At 35.5% G+C, this 15,698-nt stretch overlaps 1 protein-coding gene across 1 annotated transcript; it reads right to left on the bottom strand.

The window, feature by feature from the left end:
• Positions 1-816: 816 nt before the first annotated feature.
• trim35-14 (tripartite motif containing 35-14) lies at positions 817-5,493 on the bottom strand. Its single transcript, XM_059510563.1, has 6 exons — positions 4,900-5,493; positions 4,724-4,819; positions 4,390-4,620; positions 1,986-2,008; positions 1,784-1,899; positions 817-1,521 (listed from the first exon to the last, which is right to left on the bottom strand). The coding sequence occupies exons 1-6, from the start codon at positions 5,293-5,295 to the stop codon at positions 998-1,000; spliced, it is 1,386 nt and encodes a 461-aa protein (XP_059366546.1). The 5' UTR covers positions 5,296-5,493; the 3' UTR covers positions 817-997.
• Between the last annotated feature and the right edge of the window lie 10,205 nt (positions 5,494-15,698).

The raw sequence follows: 15,698 nt of genomic DNA, 5'->3' as shown, positions 1-15,698 counted from the left end.
CTCTCTCTTTGATTAGGATAATACAGTACACACTTTACATTTCAAACATACTTGACACAGCCACTTAATGTGCTAGAATTAAATGAGTGAATGAACATAAATAAAGAGTCTTTCAAACAACATGTGCTTTAATACAATAGATCAGTTTGGTGCATTCAGTTTAGACCGTTAGAAATAGATACGTATGCATTATTTGTACTTGTAAGAATGACAGAACCTGATGACAAGATGCATACAATAGACAAACAGTGCGTCAACATACAGACATCTGTTCCCACATCTCACTGAGAGAAAATGTGGGAAAACACCTCTCACATATGCACTAGTTCCTCATCCCCATCCTTCCCTTAACCTAGCTCACTCAGAATGATCAATAGTAGAATATACAGTAATGCAAGTGATATTTACAGTCATGTTTGGTGTCATTTGAATTGTCTCAGAGTGACTGGTACAATGGTCTCAATTTTACAAGAAATGGACTAAAATGTGATAAAGATTCTAAAAGTTAAGAGATATTTTGCTCACTGAAGATGGTGTGCCCTTTCCCAGTGTCGTTCATGCAAAATACCTTTAGCCTCAAGAGCTGATAGCTCTACATGATCAATGCAAATTCCAATTATTAATTTCTGTCTCCATCTCACAGATGTTTGTCTTGGTCTGAGATACTTAAGAAGATGTTGAAAGAGGATCAGGGCCTTCTGTAGCCGAAATGAGCCCATATCATGAAGTGTGTCCTGTCCACACACTTCATACTGTCTATTTAGATTGTAAGGGAATTTCTGTTTAGGTCAACTGGATGTTATAACCTAAAGGCTACGCAAGGTCCTAAAGATGGCGGCCGCAACAAAAAACGCATAGCCATATAAATTGACATACAACGACCCCAAGAATAATGTTCACATTCAAGTCACACTGCGTGAACATAATTCCTTTTGATTATTATCTTGGCACGTACATAAACACAATGTGTTTTTAAAAAAAAAGCATTAGTTGGTATTTACACTGTTTGTCTATTTGCCGGGAAAACATTAAGTGGTGTGTCCAAATCTCCGCTACAGAAATATGGGAACACCTTCTCTGGAAATCCACCGGTGTAGGTGCATAAAACTCTGTTTCTGAAAGGGTCGATGAATCTCAGCTCTCCTTCATCAAAGTCCAGCTGCAGTCGGATGATATCTGGGCATTCATTGCTATCAATATCACAGACAGGTTTACTTCCTTTCTTGTATGTACCATTCACGTAACGAAAACACCAAAAACGACTCTTCGGGTCCATTTTGTAAAGTCTTTTGCGGTCCACCATCTCCCCCACTACTCCCAGAGTCCAGTGGTCATTGTCTCTTACCTCTACGTCCCAGCAGTGCACACCTGAGCTGAAGCCCTGTGAAGCCAGCACTCCCACATACAGCCTCTCTGGGTTATCAGACTTAATCATTTTAATTTCTAAATACTCAACACTGGTGCGATCCTCTGACACCTGTAGTTTACTGGAGGCTGTGTCTGGATCCAGAGTCACAGGAGCTGAAACACAGATGACTGTAAACTACAGAGCCTTTTCAACAGGCAACCGTAAATTGGGATCAGTTCATAATATATACATGATGCTAAATAGAATATTCCAGAATTAACTTAAATTGAATTAAACTTTCAGCTTGTAACTTGTCATGAAAATAGGCAGGAAAGCTGGCATGGCGTTAAAACCATAGACTGTATGGTTAAAACACAAACCAACCAATCAATCATCAGTCAATATCTGATCTGATGAATATAGTTAAGCACTTACGCTGTTCCACAAGGTTCTGCATTCTGGCCCAGGTGGTGAAGATCACGGTCTGAATGGGATAGTGTTGATACTCCTGTAGTTCAGGGGTTGTGTGTGGTACTGATGGGTGTTGGAGTCTGTAGATAAACAGTAAGATATTTGGTGTTCACTGGGTAAAATGGGGTTGCAGCTGTAACCAAATGCTAATTGGGAAAAAACTCACCTTTTTACTGTATCATTGTAATTCTGATTGAGAAATAAAAAGCAAATGGGACTCAATGAGGTTATGCAAACATCATGAACATTGATTATCAGACATAGTTGCACCAGACACAGCTCTCTGATAGACCGGGCCTAAAACTAACTTTTTGCCACACCTGCCAATGGCCGGTGACATGATCAAATTTACCGGCCAAAAATATATTTACCAGCCATGAAACTTCTTTTTTTTTGTGCAAATACAGGCAGTTATTTCTACTACAATGACTTAACATATTTACAATGCTTTTAATTTGTCCTGCTGGTGCATTTTCCCTCAATTGTACCTATTAATTATAGCCATTTAACATTACTATATAATTGAAATCCAATATTTTAAATATTTAATAGGCTCTGAAATATATAACATACTTTTAATTTCAGTTATTTTAAAACAGTCTTTACATAAACTATATTATATATGCATAAACTATAGAGATTAATCTGTATTCAGGCTATAAAAGGTAATCAGTGACTAGAACAGTCCAAGGATTTCTCTTTTGTTCTTTGATTTACATTAATGGTGTTATTTCCCCGTCAAATGTCGAGAGCGCATTATTGTAGCGCGAAAGTACATTAATATAATGCGCGAGCGCGAATCTCGTTGATACACGTTGCTCTTGTAAGAATTTTCTCAGGGCTCGCTTAGAGAGTATGCCTGCACTTAAACCGTGTTCAGTGCAATCGCGAATCTCTCCTCTTCGCTTAAAGTAAGCGTGTATGTGCCTAGACTGTGTCCCGCGCGTTCGCGCATGGCCAAGTACTTTCTCTTCGATTTCTTTCTCTTTGCTTTTGGCATAAACTCAGTCAAAACGGCAACAACCAATCAGAAATAGGCTTCAACGCCTGACCAATGAAAACGCGACATCGTACATGGAATCTTATTGGTTGATATTGAACCGCACATGGAACACATGGAATATAAGTTCACTGAAGTTCAATCAAGACGAGCCGAGATGGATCCGCCGAATCGATGATCTCAGGTAACCAGTTTTATTTGTTTTGATGTTAAATATGTCAAATGTATCTTAGAAATGTCTGGGAAGAGGGCGATTGGATTATTTTACATATACATTACCTAGACTGTCTATCTGCATGATATGTATTGTAAACATTGGTACTCCAGACTCTAAAGTTATCTGAAAGGAAATGTTACAGGGCTGGATTTCCCGAAACCTTCTGAACTCTTCGTCGTTTTTAAATTGTACCTTAAGTTAAAGCTGTATCTAACGTTAATACGTGTTTCCCCGAAACGTTCTTAGTTAAGTATAACTTCTGTAAGTCAATCGTTAGTAAGGTTGGTCTGGACCACTCTTAGCTATACCGTATCACTGTTGATATATACAAATATAATTCTGAAGCTGTAACACACCCAGTGGTCAGTTAGGATTATGGCAAACAATAAATACACAGACACACACATTCTGTTTAATTACTGACATTCTTCCAAATATATTCCTTTGTTTGAAACTACTTGAGTAGGAGTAAATTATGACTTTAATCATTTTCATTTTTGGGTGAATATCCCTTTAAGCAACAATAAGGTATAGTTCGGGGAACACGTCTAGAAAAGGTATATCTTCATTTAAGATATACCTTTAGAGTCTTTGTAGCACGCTAAAAGACAACGTTATTGGGAAATCCAGCGCTGGTCATTATAGTGTCTTTAAACCTGACAATTACTAGTAGTTCTGGAATTTTGTTATTCATTGTATAACCATTTGTAACTGTTATATTAGACGTCTAAATCTGTAAATATGTAAAATAATCCAATCGCCCTCTTCCCAGACATTTCTAAGATACATTTGACATATTTAACATCAAAACAAATAAAACTGGTTACCTGAGATCATCGATTCGGCGGATCCATCTCGGCTCGTCTTGATTGAACTTCAGTGAACTTATATTCCATGTGTTCCATGTGCGGTTCAATATCAACCAATAAGATTCCATGTACGATGTCGCGTTTTCATTGGTCAGGCGTTGAAGCCTATTTCTGATTGGTTGTTGCCGTTTTGAAAGCGTTCATGCCAAGAGCAAAGAGAAAGAAATCGAAGAGAAGAGTACATGGCCATGCGCGAACGCACGTGACACAGTCTAAGCACATACACGCTTACTTTAAGCAAAGAGGAGAGATTCGCGATTGCACTGAACACATTTTAAGTGCAGGCATACTCTCTGAGCGAGCCCTGAGAAAGATTCGCGTTCTGCAAATTATATTCCACGCTCGAGAGAGATTCGCACACGCGCATTATATTAATGTACTTTCGCGCTACAATAATGCGCTCTCGACATTTGACAGGGAAATAACGCCATACCCTGTTGATAGACTTTGGTACCTGGTGTATGATTGAGTATTTGTTCTGTACCTGGAGAAATGTGATGTTTTCTTCTTCCATGTCCTGCCAGACGGCTGCCATATTCTCACACATATCTGATATCTGTGTGGACAACTCCTCCATTCTGGCCTTGAGATTCTCATCTAGAAGTTTAATTTCTTTATGCAAGGATCTGATGTGTTTCTTCTCCTCATCTCTAAGAAACTGATGGAGCTTCTCAAATTCCTTCTTGATCTGGTTTTCATCCATTTTAGTGTGTTCCTGAAAGAGTTTAACCTTTTCTGTTAACAGAACTGATTACAACACTAATAGTGCATTCCAGTAATGTTCCTAATTCGTACTTGAAAATGCCATAACCTCTTACCTTAAAGAGCTCAGCCTGTTTCACACAGCTCTCATGTGCTTTCCTGAGGTCTGCGAGTGCCACCTGAAGTCTGTCCATTTGAGTCTTGAGATCCTCCTAGAATCACATCATAAACTCTTCATTTTGAGTTTAAAGAAGCCAGAAGTCATTCAGATCAGATTCCAAACTCTTCATACCTTTAAATTCCCAGCGGCTTCGTCGACAGGAGAACACTTGTGATTTTCATGCTTCTTTGACGTGTAACAGACCAAACAGATGGGCTGCTGGTCCTTAAAGCAGAAGAGTTTGAGTGCCTCTTTATGTTCTGGACAAACGTCTCCTGAAACAGCGGAGGGTTTTCTCTTCTTGAAGGTCTCACAGAGTGCTCTGAACGCCAGGCTCTTGGTGGGTTCGTCGTGAGAGCATTCCTTCCGACAGACTGGACACCGCGGCACGTCCTGAGTCGTCCAGAAACGCTGGAGACATTTCTCACACAAACTGTGGCTACATTTCAGAGTGACCGGATCGGTGAAGACATCACAACAGATGAGACATGTCAAGTCCTCTTCCAGGAAGGACAGAGCGTCTGCCATGACTGAAGTCAGTTTTCAGCCAATAGAAGTTTTAACTTAAAATTTGTAGTAATAAAAATATCTGCTTAAATTCTTAAACTCAGTACATTTACTTACTTACTGGAGGTGCTGTGAAACCTGCTTTACCTTTCCTCTCCACACCCAACCCTTTTATTCCTTTTACTTTCATTTACGTAGAAGATCTATCAACTTCTTCCTCAAGGGTGTCATATTACAATGAATAACAACCAGGAAATGTTCACTTAGTGTGGCTGCATCTGCTCAGCATGAAGTCTTTCATTGCTTTCAATATCACTGACTGGTTTAGTTCCCATCTTGTATTTACCGTCTACATTAAGAAAACACCAGAAACAATTTTTTTGGATCCATTTTGCAAAGTTTTCTGCGGTTCACTTCACTACTATAGCTATCTGCCACCTCTACTTTTTTTTCCTGTTCCACCCAATAAAAGTGGATGTTAACCAATGGGATAAAAACAATTAGATATTTGGTGTTCAAAAGGTAAAATGGATTAAAGTTATATCAAAAAAAGGTGAAAGACTCACCTTTTTAATGTATTGCTGTAATTCTGAATGTGAAAAAAAAAATTAAAGAGCAAATAGTGCCTGGTCATGTGGTTGAGCAAACATCATGAATATCGATTATCAGACATGCTTGCTGCACATTAGAGCTCTCTGCTGGACTTTTAGTCCCTGGGATCACATTTAGTGTTTACTCTGTATCCTTTTAAGTCAGCAGGCTCTGCAGTGATAGCCTGGTAATACCAAACTCTGCTACTTCGCTTTGCTTTTAACTGAAATTGAGCAGAAGTACGAAGTCTGATATTTATTTTTTATGTAAAATCTGCTGTACATACACTACATACAAGTAATTAGTCATTCAAAAGGCCCTTTTTGCCGCGGCGTGTGTAAAGTGCATTTGCAGCTTTTGACCGCTGAGTGGCGCAAGTTATCAAACAAGCGCATCAAAGCACATTTTCGCAAATAGACGTCAGTTTTTTCCTCGCTGATGTGTTACATTTGACTGTTTCAGTCAAGGAAAATGAAAGAAAAACACTATAGTTATAAAATATATAATATATTTTATATTCACAGATGAAAGTTTGGTATTTATGAAGTTATGTGCATTTCTTAGAACGAATTCAAGCAGGATAAATGTCAAGCGTGTGTCTGAGTCTGTGCTTATATTTTCTAAGCTACATGGATTTAAACCATATTTTAGATTTGACACATTTAAAAGGTGTGCAGTATTATTTATATTATATTAATTATGCATTATATTATTCAAAAGAAATTGTGGTTTACTTTGCATCGGAGCATTAAAAGTGGTAGCCTATTTTAGGGGGGTACATGGATTAATATGCAAAATGTCAATATTTTCATATATTATGCCTATATTGTAATTTATATTTTAAATATAAACATATTTTTTCCTTTAATAAAACAACATGCATTTTTGTTATTCGTTACCTGTCCTTTATTTTGACATAACTTGTTGGGAAAAAGACATTTGTTTGTAAACTGATTAAGAAATTGTTGCATGTTTAAATGTGAAGCACTGTATAATTTCGTTCCCATTATTTAGGTCTAATTTGCCTAAAACAAGAAACGAATAAAATTAAACACGATTAAATCTTTTAAACACTAAGTAATGGACGGATTAAGAAAACGTCCTCACGATTAAACTCAAGCTCTCTCATTATAATCAACAAAATTAGTAATTAGTAATTGACAACTTAAGTGATTTTAAAGGGAGCATTCTTTACTTGCTTTTAGAGTAATGCAATAGCATATGGCCTAAAAAAAAATCCCAGATTTTTTTTATTCTAGAAAATTTATTTAATACTAGCCCATCATGCATCTAACTATCCACTCAGCTTTAAGAGCTGTTCAGATTAAAACTGGCAGCTCAGCCATATTTTCTAATTTATATTTCCATCTCGTTATGCCGCTGGTTTAGTTTTTTTTATTTTTATAGAACTTATTTGTAAATAGAGCAGACACTTTCTATGTGTCTACAGGAGAGTTGTCATCTGTGCCCCACAGCGAAAAGTGTGTCTAAACTATATGTTCATATTCAAGTGTTTGTGCAAAAATTATTAATGTGCATTAATGACAGGGAGGCGCCTTCTCATCACTTTAATTTTTTCCTGATAATGAATTCATTTTAAAAATATATCTACAGAAAGCTTGAAATGTTTTTTAAACGAAAACGAATTGTGTAATCTGCGAATGTTGCATTTCTCTCGTCGGAGAGAGCCAACACTGTGAATTTCATCTTGCAGCCGACAAGAAAACATTTGTTTATTAATAAATAATTAAAATGTCTCATATTTCACAATTATTAGGCTACTTCTGCATGTGCTTTGTTGCAAACTTAATGCATGTGCTTGAGCACTAATATATTAAGATTTGATTATGTAAATTTAATATAAACCTCTGATTAGTTGAATATAACAAACGAATGACTAAAACTAGAAAAATCTTACGTGGGGAACAACAGTCCTTTATAAACCAGTTCAGCAAGTGAAAGCCTCATAAGACACTGTCCATATGAAAGAGCAAGAGATTCACACCTTTATCTCGACCCCCCACAAGCCATACATAACTACCCCCAAAAACCCAACCCCCTCCAGCTGAACAGAATTCGGTCTGTGTTTTGGCTCTGAGGAACGGTGTTACTGGGCTGAAACATGCTTGCACTCAGCAGCACTACTCTCTGTATTCATTATTTTCTCGCAGCCCATATTATTATTTTCACAAGACCATAATGATAATAACAAATCATCAATTAATAATTAATCATTATTTTAGGAAAATCATTGTTATTTGTGATCGTGGATGTTTGCGGAAGGCTTTAAGACCAAGCGGAATCCTCTGTTCCCGTCTCACAGCTCGCGGGACTCGAGGCTTCACTGTCTGGGTTTGACTTTACTGAATCAGATTGAGGCGAATACAACTCATTGATCATGAGACCAACATTTAGCAAGCAGGAAAACATTCATTCTACCTGAAGGAAGACGTATTTCATTGAGCTTATGCTGTTAAATAGACAGAGAGAGAGAGAGAGAGAGAGAGAGAGAGAGAGAGAGAGAACCAGTCTAGGGCTATTCTTAAACTTGGAGCTCATTATATTGAAGTACAAATCCAAACACCAGAAACTTTATGCATTTTATGAATAATGAAATGTTATGCAAAGTATGCATTTTATTTATTCACATGCTGTATGGTTGAAATAATATTTTAGTTCACAACTTTAAATTCCGTTGTTTAAAAAAATGCTTTATTGGGTAATGTTTCATAAACCTTCAGTTGTTATGCTCTAAAATCCATGCCATTAATAATTTCACAGTATTTTCACCTCCTAAATCACTAACCTTTAAAGTCACAATTCTATAATGGTCAAAATTACTCAGGCCAATGGTATTTTTTAATGACATTATTTTATTATTTTTTATTTATTTTTATTTTTTTAATTGTAGCCTACATAAATAGGTAAAGCAAAACAAATATTTTGATCGTCCCTTATTTTTTCCCTTATCTTCTTAAAGAATAAACACGTATTTTCTACAAGAATAAACATGATAACATATTATTAATTAATAAAATTAATTTAAGCAATAAAAACATTTTTTTTTAAACTTGAATTTAAATACTATTAAACTAACTTTAAATTCTCAAGGAGTTTATAAGTAAAAAATGGTAAAATGTCACAGTGCATGTAAAATAACCTAAATGAACTTGTTAACAATATAATTAGAACTAACAATATAATTCAATTTTTTAAATGAACAATTTCTGTATAAAATGGGACAGCAACCTTTATAACAAACATTTATAAATCGTCCACAGCTGAGCATCGCGGAGCGCGTGAAGTGAATGTGATGAACAAAGTCATTTTCAGATGCAATAAAAAATAATAATAAAAAATAAAAAAAAACCTGGATAGCCTAGGCTCTGTTCTGAAGTATAAAATAATTATAACCCAGAGTAACAAATTTTAACGGGTTAATCGCCTATTTTCGTTTGCTGAATGTTTTTTTTTTTTTAAACACGCTAAAAAATAAATCAGATTTTGTGAGAGGAAAAAATATAAGTCAGGTATAAGTTGCATTATATTACATTTAGAAATAATAACGGCTGGCCTAATAATGTTATAATGTACCAACATTATATTTTTAGTTCCCTTCACTTTACAACAAATCCTTTAAATTTAACAAATGTATCGGAACAAAACAAGAATTAAAAATAGATAATTCTAATGGATAAATATAATTTCAGTATATAATAATATAGGCTTAGTAATAAAAAAAACAAAAAATAATAATAATTTAAAGCTAAGCATAAGGTATGGTTGGGCTTTCTTATTCTGGAGAAATCCAAACGTTTCCATATTCGTGATAATGCCCGTTTGAAGCTTAACTATGAGGTAAATGGGCTGTGTAGTTCACGGGTGTTTCAGTATAGATGGAAAAAAAATCATAATTAACAATATGTCAAAGTGCTAACGCTGAATGTGAACGACTGCTGTTTCCAGTGAATATGTGCTTGAGGCAACAGCGTGATCAAACAGCTGAAACAAATAATACTTATTTTTTGGTCACACATAAGGCATGATTCAAAAATGCAAAGTGTTGGTAGTTTGGAAAAAATCAAGAATAATAACAGAGTTAATACTAATTATTGCTAAATGCTGGACCGTTCCCATTTCTCTCTGCATATGGAACCTGGAGAATGAACCAAAATGAAAATGAAATGAAAACATTTAGCTTATATATATATATATATATATATATATATATATATATATATATACAGGACTTATATTTATTTACTGTTTAATAAAAATAGCATGCATATGATTCTTTGTGTAAAGGTCTTCTTTTAATGTTTGTTTACTAGACTGTAGCCTAAGACTATCCTACATTTTGAAATGAACAAATTGTAAATTTTTTGATGTTTTTTTTTACATGTTACAATGTTATATCATAATGTTATTGTTGTTTTAATTCCTTCTTTTATCTCATTTTACAATTACATTAATTTCGCAATCCGTCCCTTTGCGCCACCTGGCGGTAGTTTCGCGAATGAATTTAACGCGCGACTGAATTGCAGTGCCGCGGCACCGTATGCTGTCCACCATCTGCCAATATTGCCTTTTTTATTTTATATTGTCTGTCTGTATTTGTAATTTTAATGTTGTTTTAATCATTTGTATAATGTTTTATGTAATTCTTTTTATCGTTTTTATAAATTTGTATCTAGTTTTAGTTATTATATTACATCAAGTTAAGCTAAATGCAAGTGAGAAATATTGAATTTATATTTTTAAAAATTTTTGTTTTGTTTTTATTTTAGTTGATTAGTAATTTTAAATGTGTTTTAGTCATTTTTATAATTTTCTTTATATTTATATTTTATAAAAAGAAACTGATTTTTTACAGAGAGAGAGAGAGAAAGTATGGGATGATTTTCTTCATATACATTTTTTCTAAAGAATAAATGCTTGTGATTGTGTGTTGTTGTGTTTTCAGCTGATTACATCGTGATGCAGTTTGGTCGTGTGGCGGAGGACATCTTCACTCTGGACTTTAACTACCCCATGTGTGCCCTGCAGGCCTTTGCTATCGGCCTGTCCAGCTTCGACAGCAAACTGGCCTGCGAGTGACCATGTGACACACACACACACACACACACACACACACACACTCAGGACACTAAAGCACAGTCGTCCTCAGGAAGAGGACTTGTGCTGTATCACAATAATTACAAACAAAAGGACCAAATGAATTGTTTTATAAATGAAACACATCGAATCATTTAACCTTTTACTACCTGGAATAACTGACAAGATGATCCTGAAAGTTTGTTTTCTGCAGAAAAAGAAGATACGCAGGATTAATGCTTTAATGGACCAATAGAAAAGAGACTGAGGATTGTTCTGAAATTGAGAGATTTTATTTAGGCTTTTTATGAGGGATTTGAAGAGTATTAAGAACATTTTCGGGTCAGAACTTTATTGAAGCTTGTTTCTGCCATGGGATAAAAAAATAAAAAAGTTAACTGTGACTGTTTTTCTCACAGTTGTGAGATTATATCTCATAAATCAACATTAATATCTCGCAATTCTGAGTTTATATCATGCAATTTTGTATTTATAGCTTGCAATTCTGCCCTTATATCTCACATTGTTTATATCTCGCTATTCTGCATTTATATTAATGAGATTATATCGCACAATTCTGCTTGTATATCATGCAATTCTGATTATTTTACACACTTCTGCTTTTATATCGCACAATTCTGTGTATATATCATAAATCAGATTTTAATTTCTCACAATTGAAATGGTCACAATGACTTATTTTTAATCTCGTGAAAACAAGCTTCCATAGACTTCACCACTGAAATTAAAAAACGATATATATTTTGCATTGAAAAACAAACAAAAATCATGTAAAAGAGCAATTGGGAATTACAATAAATTGTACAGATGCATTATGGTAGTGAAAATGTTTATGTTTAAAGTGAAGTGACATTCAGCCAAGTATGGTGACCCATACTCAGAATTTGTGCTCTGCATTTAACCCATCCGAAGTGCACACACACAGAGCAGTGAACACACACCCGGAGCAGTGGGCAGCCATTTATGCTGCGGCGCCCAGGGAGCAGTTGGGGGTTCGATGCCTTGCTCAAGGGCACCTAAGTCGTGGTATTGAAGGTGGCTTTTATGAAAGCATAAAAATATGCTTTTTTCTTTCTTTGGGTACAGTGTGTTTTCTTTTTTTGTTTTGTTAATAAGGTGATATGTGTCCTAGGTGTATCTTACGGTGGCCCAGTAGTGCACAACACAACGACATTAAAAAAGCAAACATAAGCTCACAGCACAACGACATTAAGCCACAACACAACGGAAATGCTCCCGACCACTAGGGGGCAGTAGGGCGAATAAAAGAGTGCATTACCAGCCGCAAACGTTTATCCATAAACGATGAATATGAAATAATATTTATACATTTTGCTATAATACAACAAATTAAGTATACCACAGCAATATAATTATTTAATGAAGAGTTCCAAAAACATCTGTGCGGGTGGTTTACACAGCTATTGCTGTGACCCGTTTTGTGAGGCTCCTGAAAGGTTTTTCACACTTCACTGGATGTAGAAACTCGAAATAAGTGGATTCAAATTAGTAATGTAAGATTTAAGGATTTCAACATCACTTCTGATACTTCAATCTGCAGGCGCCTCTTCAAGAATGACAACAGCATGCGAATCTACACTAGGTAAGATCTAAACCTTTATTACTATATTAACGAGCACAATGTAGGCCTAATGTGAATTTTTTAATTGTCATTATTTATTTTTTGTCGCTGTGGTTGCCTGTTTGTTTAAAAACCTCTTCTGTGGATCAAGGTAATACGTGTTAATAGATGATTAACCCAAAAATAAAAAAATAAAGCTGTCATCATATACTCAACATTATGTCGCTGTAAACCATTATGGCTTGCTTTGTTCATTGGCATACAGAAATGTTGTAAATAATGTTACCATCAGTCAGCTATCTAGATAGACCCCACAGAATAAATTCAGAACAGTTTAGAATGACACGAGGGAGAATAAGCTAAAACCCCAGCTAAAACCTTTTTACAGACCTACCTTTTCTTCACTTGTATGTCAATACATTATACATTTTTTAAGTATCCTTCAGGTTCAGTGTAGGCAAACAAACCTTTTACATTGTTTGGTGTGTATTTTCTGAAAACATGTCTCATCCAATCTAGATTTGAGAAGTAGATCCATTTAATGGCCATTTGGAGAGTTATTGAACCTGCATTCCACATGGTTCGTGTGACCAGAGCAAGGACAGCTAAAGCGAGGAGAGAAGTTGGAATAACAAGCAATGCAATGGTAAATATTGATATTGTATTGTTTGTGACAGAGAAAGAAAATGTTATATTTATTTTCACTTTTTGATGCACACGTTACATGCATGTATCATAATTATTTAACATTTATTTTGACAGTGTCAGTCTCTGCAGGAAAAAAATTTGGGATGGATTCATTTGGTTTTATTTGTACTGTGGTGACCAGAAGGAAACCATCACAACGCAGCACAGTCACCTGCAGCACCATGGAGAGCACCATCAGAGGACACAAGGTCTGGGTGAAACAGTGGTGTTCAGGACCAAGGACAGCTCTAACACAGGTGTGCAGCATTCCCCTCTGACAGGCCGCCTCAGCTGCAGGGCCCAATTAATAATCACATAAAAGTGAACAAAGAAGCCACAGTAGGGAGAGAAGCAGGGGAAGAGGACAGATTCAGTGTTGGATGCATTCAAGCCCAGCCAGCCCAACTACCCTCTTGAAGATAAAGGCTTAATTGACGGCGTGAGTAAAGTGAATCTCCTTGACTAATCCTACACCTCTTCTGCCTCTTTTCCAGAAGTAAATTGATGCAAAAAGGAGCAAGAAGTACCTGAGTTCAAGTTTTCTCCCCTAAACCCTTAACCCTGCTTTATGACAAATAAAGAACTTTAAGTTTGCTCCAGTGAAGTTCGGCCTGGTAAATGTTTTACTTTGAACCCCGGAGCTAACCCTCTCAGCCTTGTGTGTGAAGTTTACAGTACAGACTACAATATAAAATGTAAATTAAATATTCTGTAAGTGCAAATATATGTAACTTTAATGTTTTCTTGCTCACCAGTGTAATGTAAACATGTAAATATCCACACTTAAATTTTAGAAACTTTGATACAGTTTTAATATGTAAAATACTAATAACTATGACGGTGTAATGGTGTGTTACTATATTTTTATAACACTACTATATTTATAACACTTCTGCCACTTGGAGGACTGATAGGTGAGGCAGATGACTGGTGACATCACTGTAAACATTCTCCTGAGATGAAAAACAAAGGTATAGTGTAAATTGACCATTAAGAAAAATAAAAAATTTCCACCATCATTACAAGTTGCATGCATAATGAATAGAGCCATAATCATTGTGATTGTGTTTTTGTCTTTTTTTCCTGCTAGGGGAGTCCTTTAAAACAATCTGTGAAGATAATAACATTGGTTTACATATTTAATTGATTTCAGATACATTTGGAATTACTTTCAGTTGCATTTTAAATTATTACATTGTAAATTACTCTATTTAAAATAAGTTATGACAAATAATTAATATTTTATGTAATGTCAATGTGTAATATAACGTCCGCCGTTTACATTCTCGAGCTCGTTATAGCAGGATTCTGATTGGCTGTCAATGTTTTTAATCGTTCATCAGCTGGAAATTTTTTTTTTCTTAAAGTGATTCCAATGATATTGTTTCTCTATGTCTTTATCATTATAGCTGTGGTGTGGATTCTTTTTTTTTTTAATACTGAGAACGATTTTTAAAACTAAATATCTTTATCGTTATCTTTATAGTTTGGTGTGAACGGTCCTTTAAGATTCATTACGATACATGGCAATCTAAAAATAGCAACAGTATTTAAAATACTTTATATCAAGTGAAGAAGATCCTGTCACAGCAAACACCTATCAGAACCACCGATGCAAATAAACGTGGATTACTACTATCTCTTACGAGTTATAAAAAGATGAGGTGGACGGAGTTTAAAGCTAAACTCTAACTTAGCCCTGCTATTTTTGAGCTGATCGAGTCGGTGCAGCAGTGTTATCCAGCCTTATTAGCTAGATCTGCTAGAAGACGATAGAACAATACTCACCCTAAAGTTGTTGATGTAACTTGGAACGTTTAATGCCCTTGTTGTGCCCAATAACACCGGCACAGCACCGGATTTAAATAAGCCGCCTGAGATAAAACAATGTGTACAAGAGCAGAGCTAAACGGTCCAAATTGAAAATATTATCGATTTATTTTTTGCTCGATTCATGAATCGGTACATTAAGATTATCAGGATATCAAAACATTTAATAAAAACGTTTTTCATTTAAAAATCGATTACACTTATTAAGTTACACATGTGTCTCGATGAAATATCGGTGTTTAACTTTCAACACTGCCCCCTAGTGGTCGGGAGCACTTCCGTTGTGTTGTGGCTTAATTTCGTTGTGTTGTGAGAATTTCGTTGTGTTGTGGCTTAATGTCTTTGTGTTGTGGCTTAATGTCGTTGTGCTGTGAGCTTATGTTTGCTTTTTTAATGTCGTTGTGTTGTGCACTACTGGGCCACCGTTATCTTCATGAGATTTACATTTTTTATTTGGACGACTATGTATTTTTTGCATTCTGCATGTTGAAATATGACATTTTTATCACTTGTTTTTAAACGTGGTCTGTTATTTGTCTTTTCACTAGTCTTTGCTCACCAGGACCTCAGTCCCCGAGGAAACACACTGCATGTTACTGAATGAGGAGAAGTGTTAACT

This window comes from Carassius carassius, chromosome 26 (assembly GCF_963082965.1).
Source record: "Carassius carassius chromosome 26, fCarCar2.1, whole genome shotgun sequence".
NCBI classification, from domain to species: Eukaryota; Metazoa; Chordata; class Actinopteri; order Cypriniformes; family Cyprinidae; genus Carassius; species Carassius carassius.
The sequence above is the reverse complement of the archived record's forward strand: the minus strand, read 5'-3'. Positions and strand labels throughout refer to the sequence as shown.

Coding starts and splice junctions, on each gene's coding strand:
- trim35-14 (XM_059510563.1), bottom strand. CDS start 5,295: ATGGCAGACGCTCTGTCCTTCCTGGAAGAGGACTTGACATGTCTCATC. Junction 4,820..4,899: donor AAGCCGCTGGGAATTTAAAG/GTATGAAGAGTT, acceptor ATGTGATTCTAG/GAGGATCTCAAGACTCAAAT. Junction 1,900..1,985: donor TACAATGATACAGTAAAAAG/GTGAGTTTTTTC, acceptor GTTTATCTACAG/ACTCCAACACCCATCAGTAC.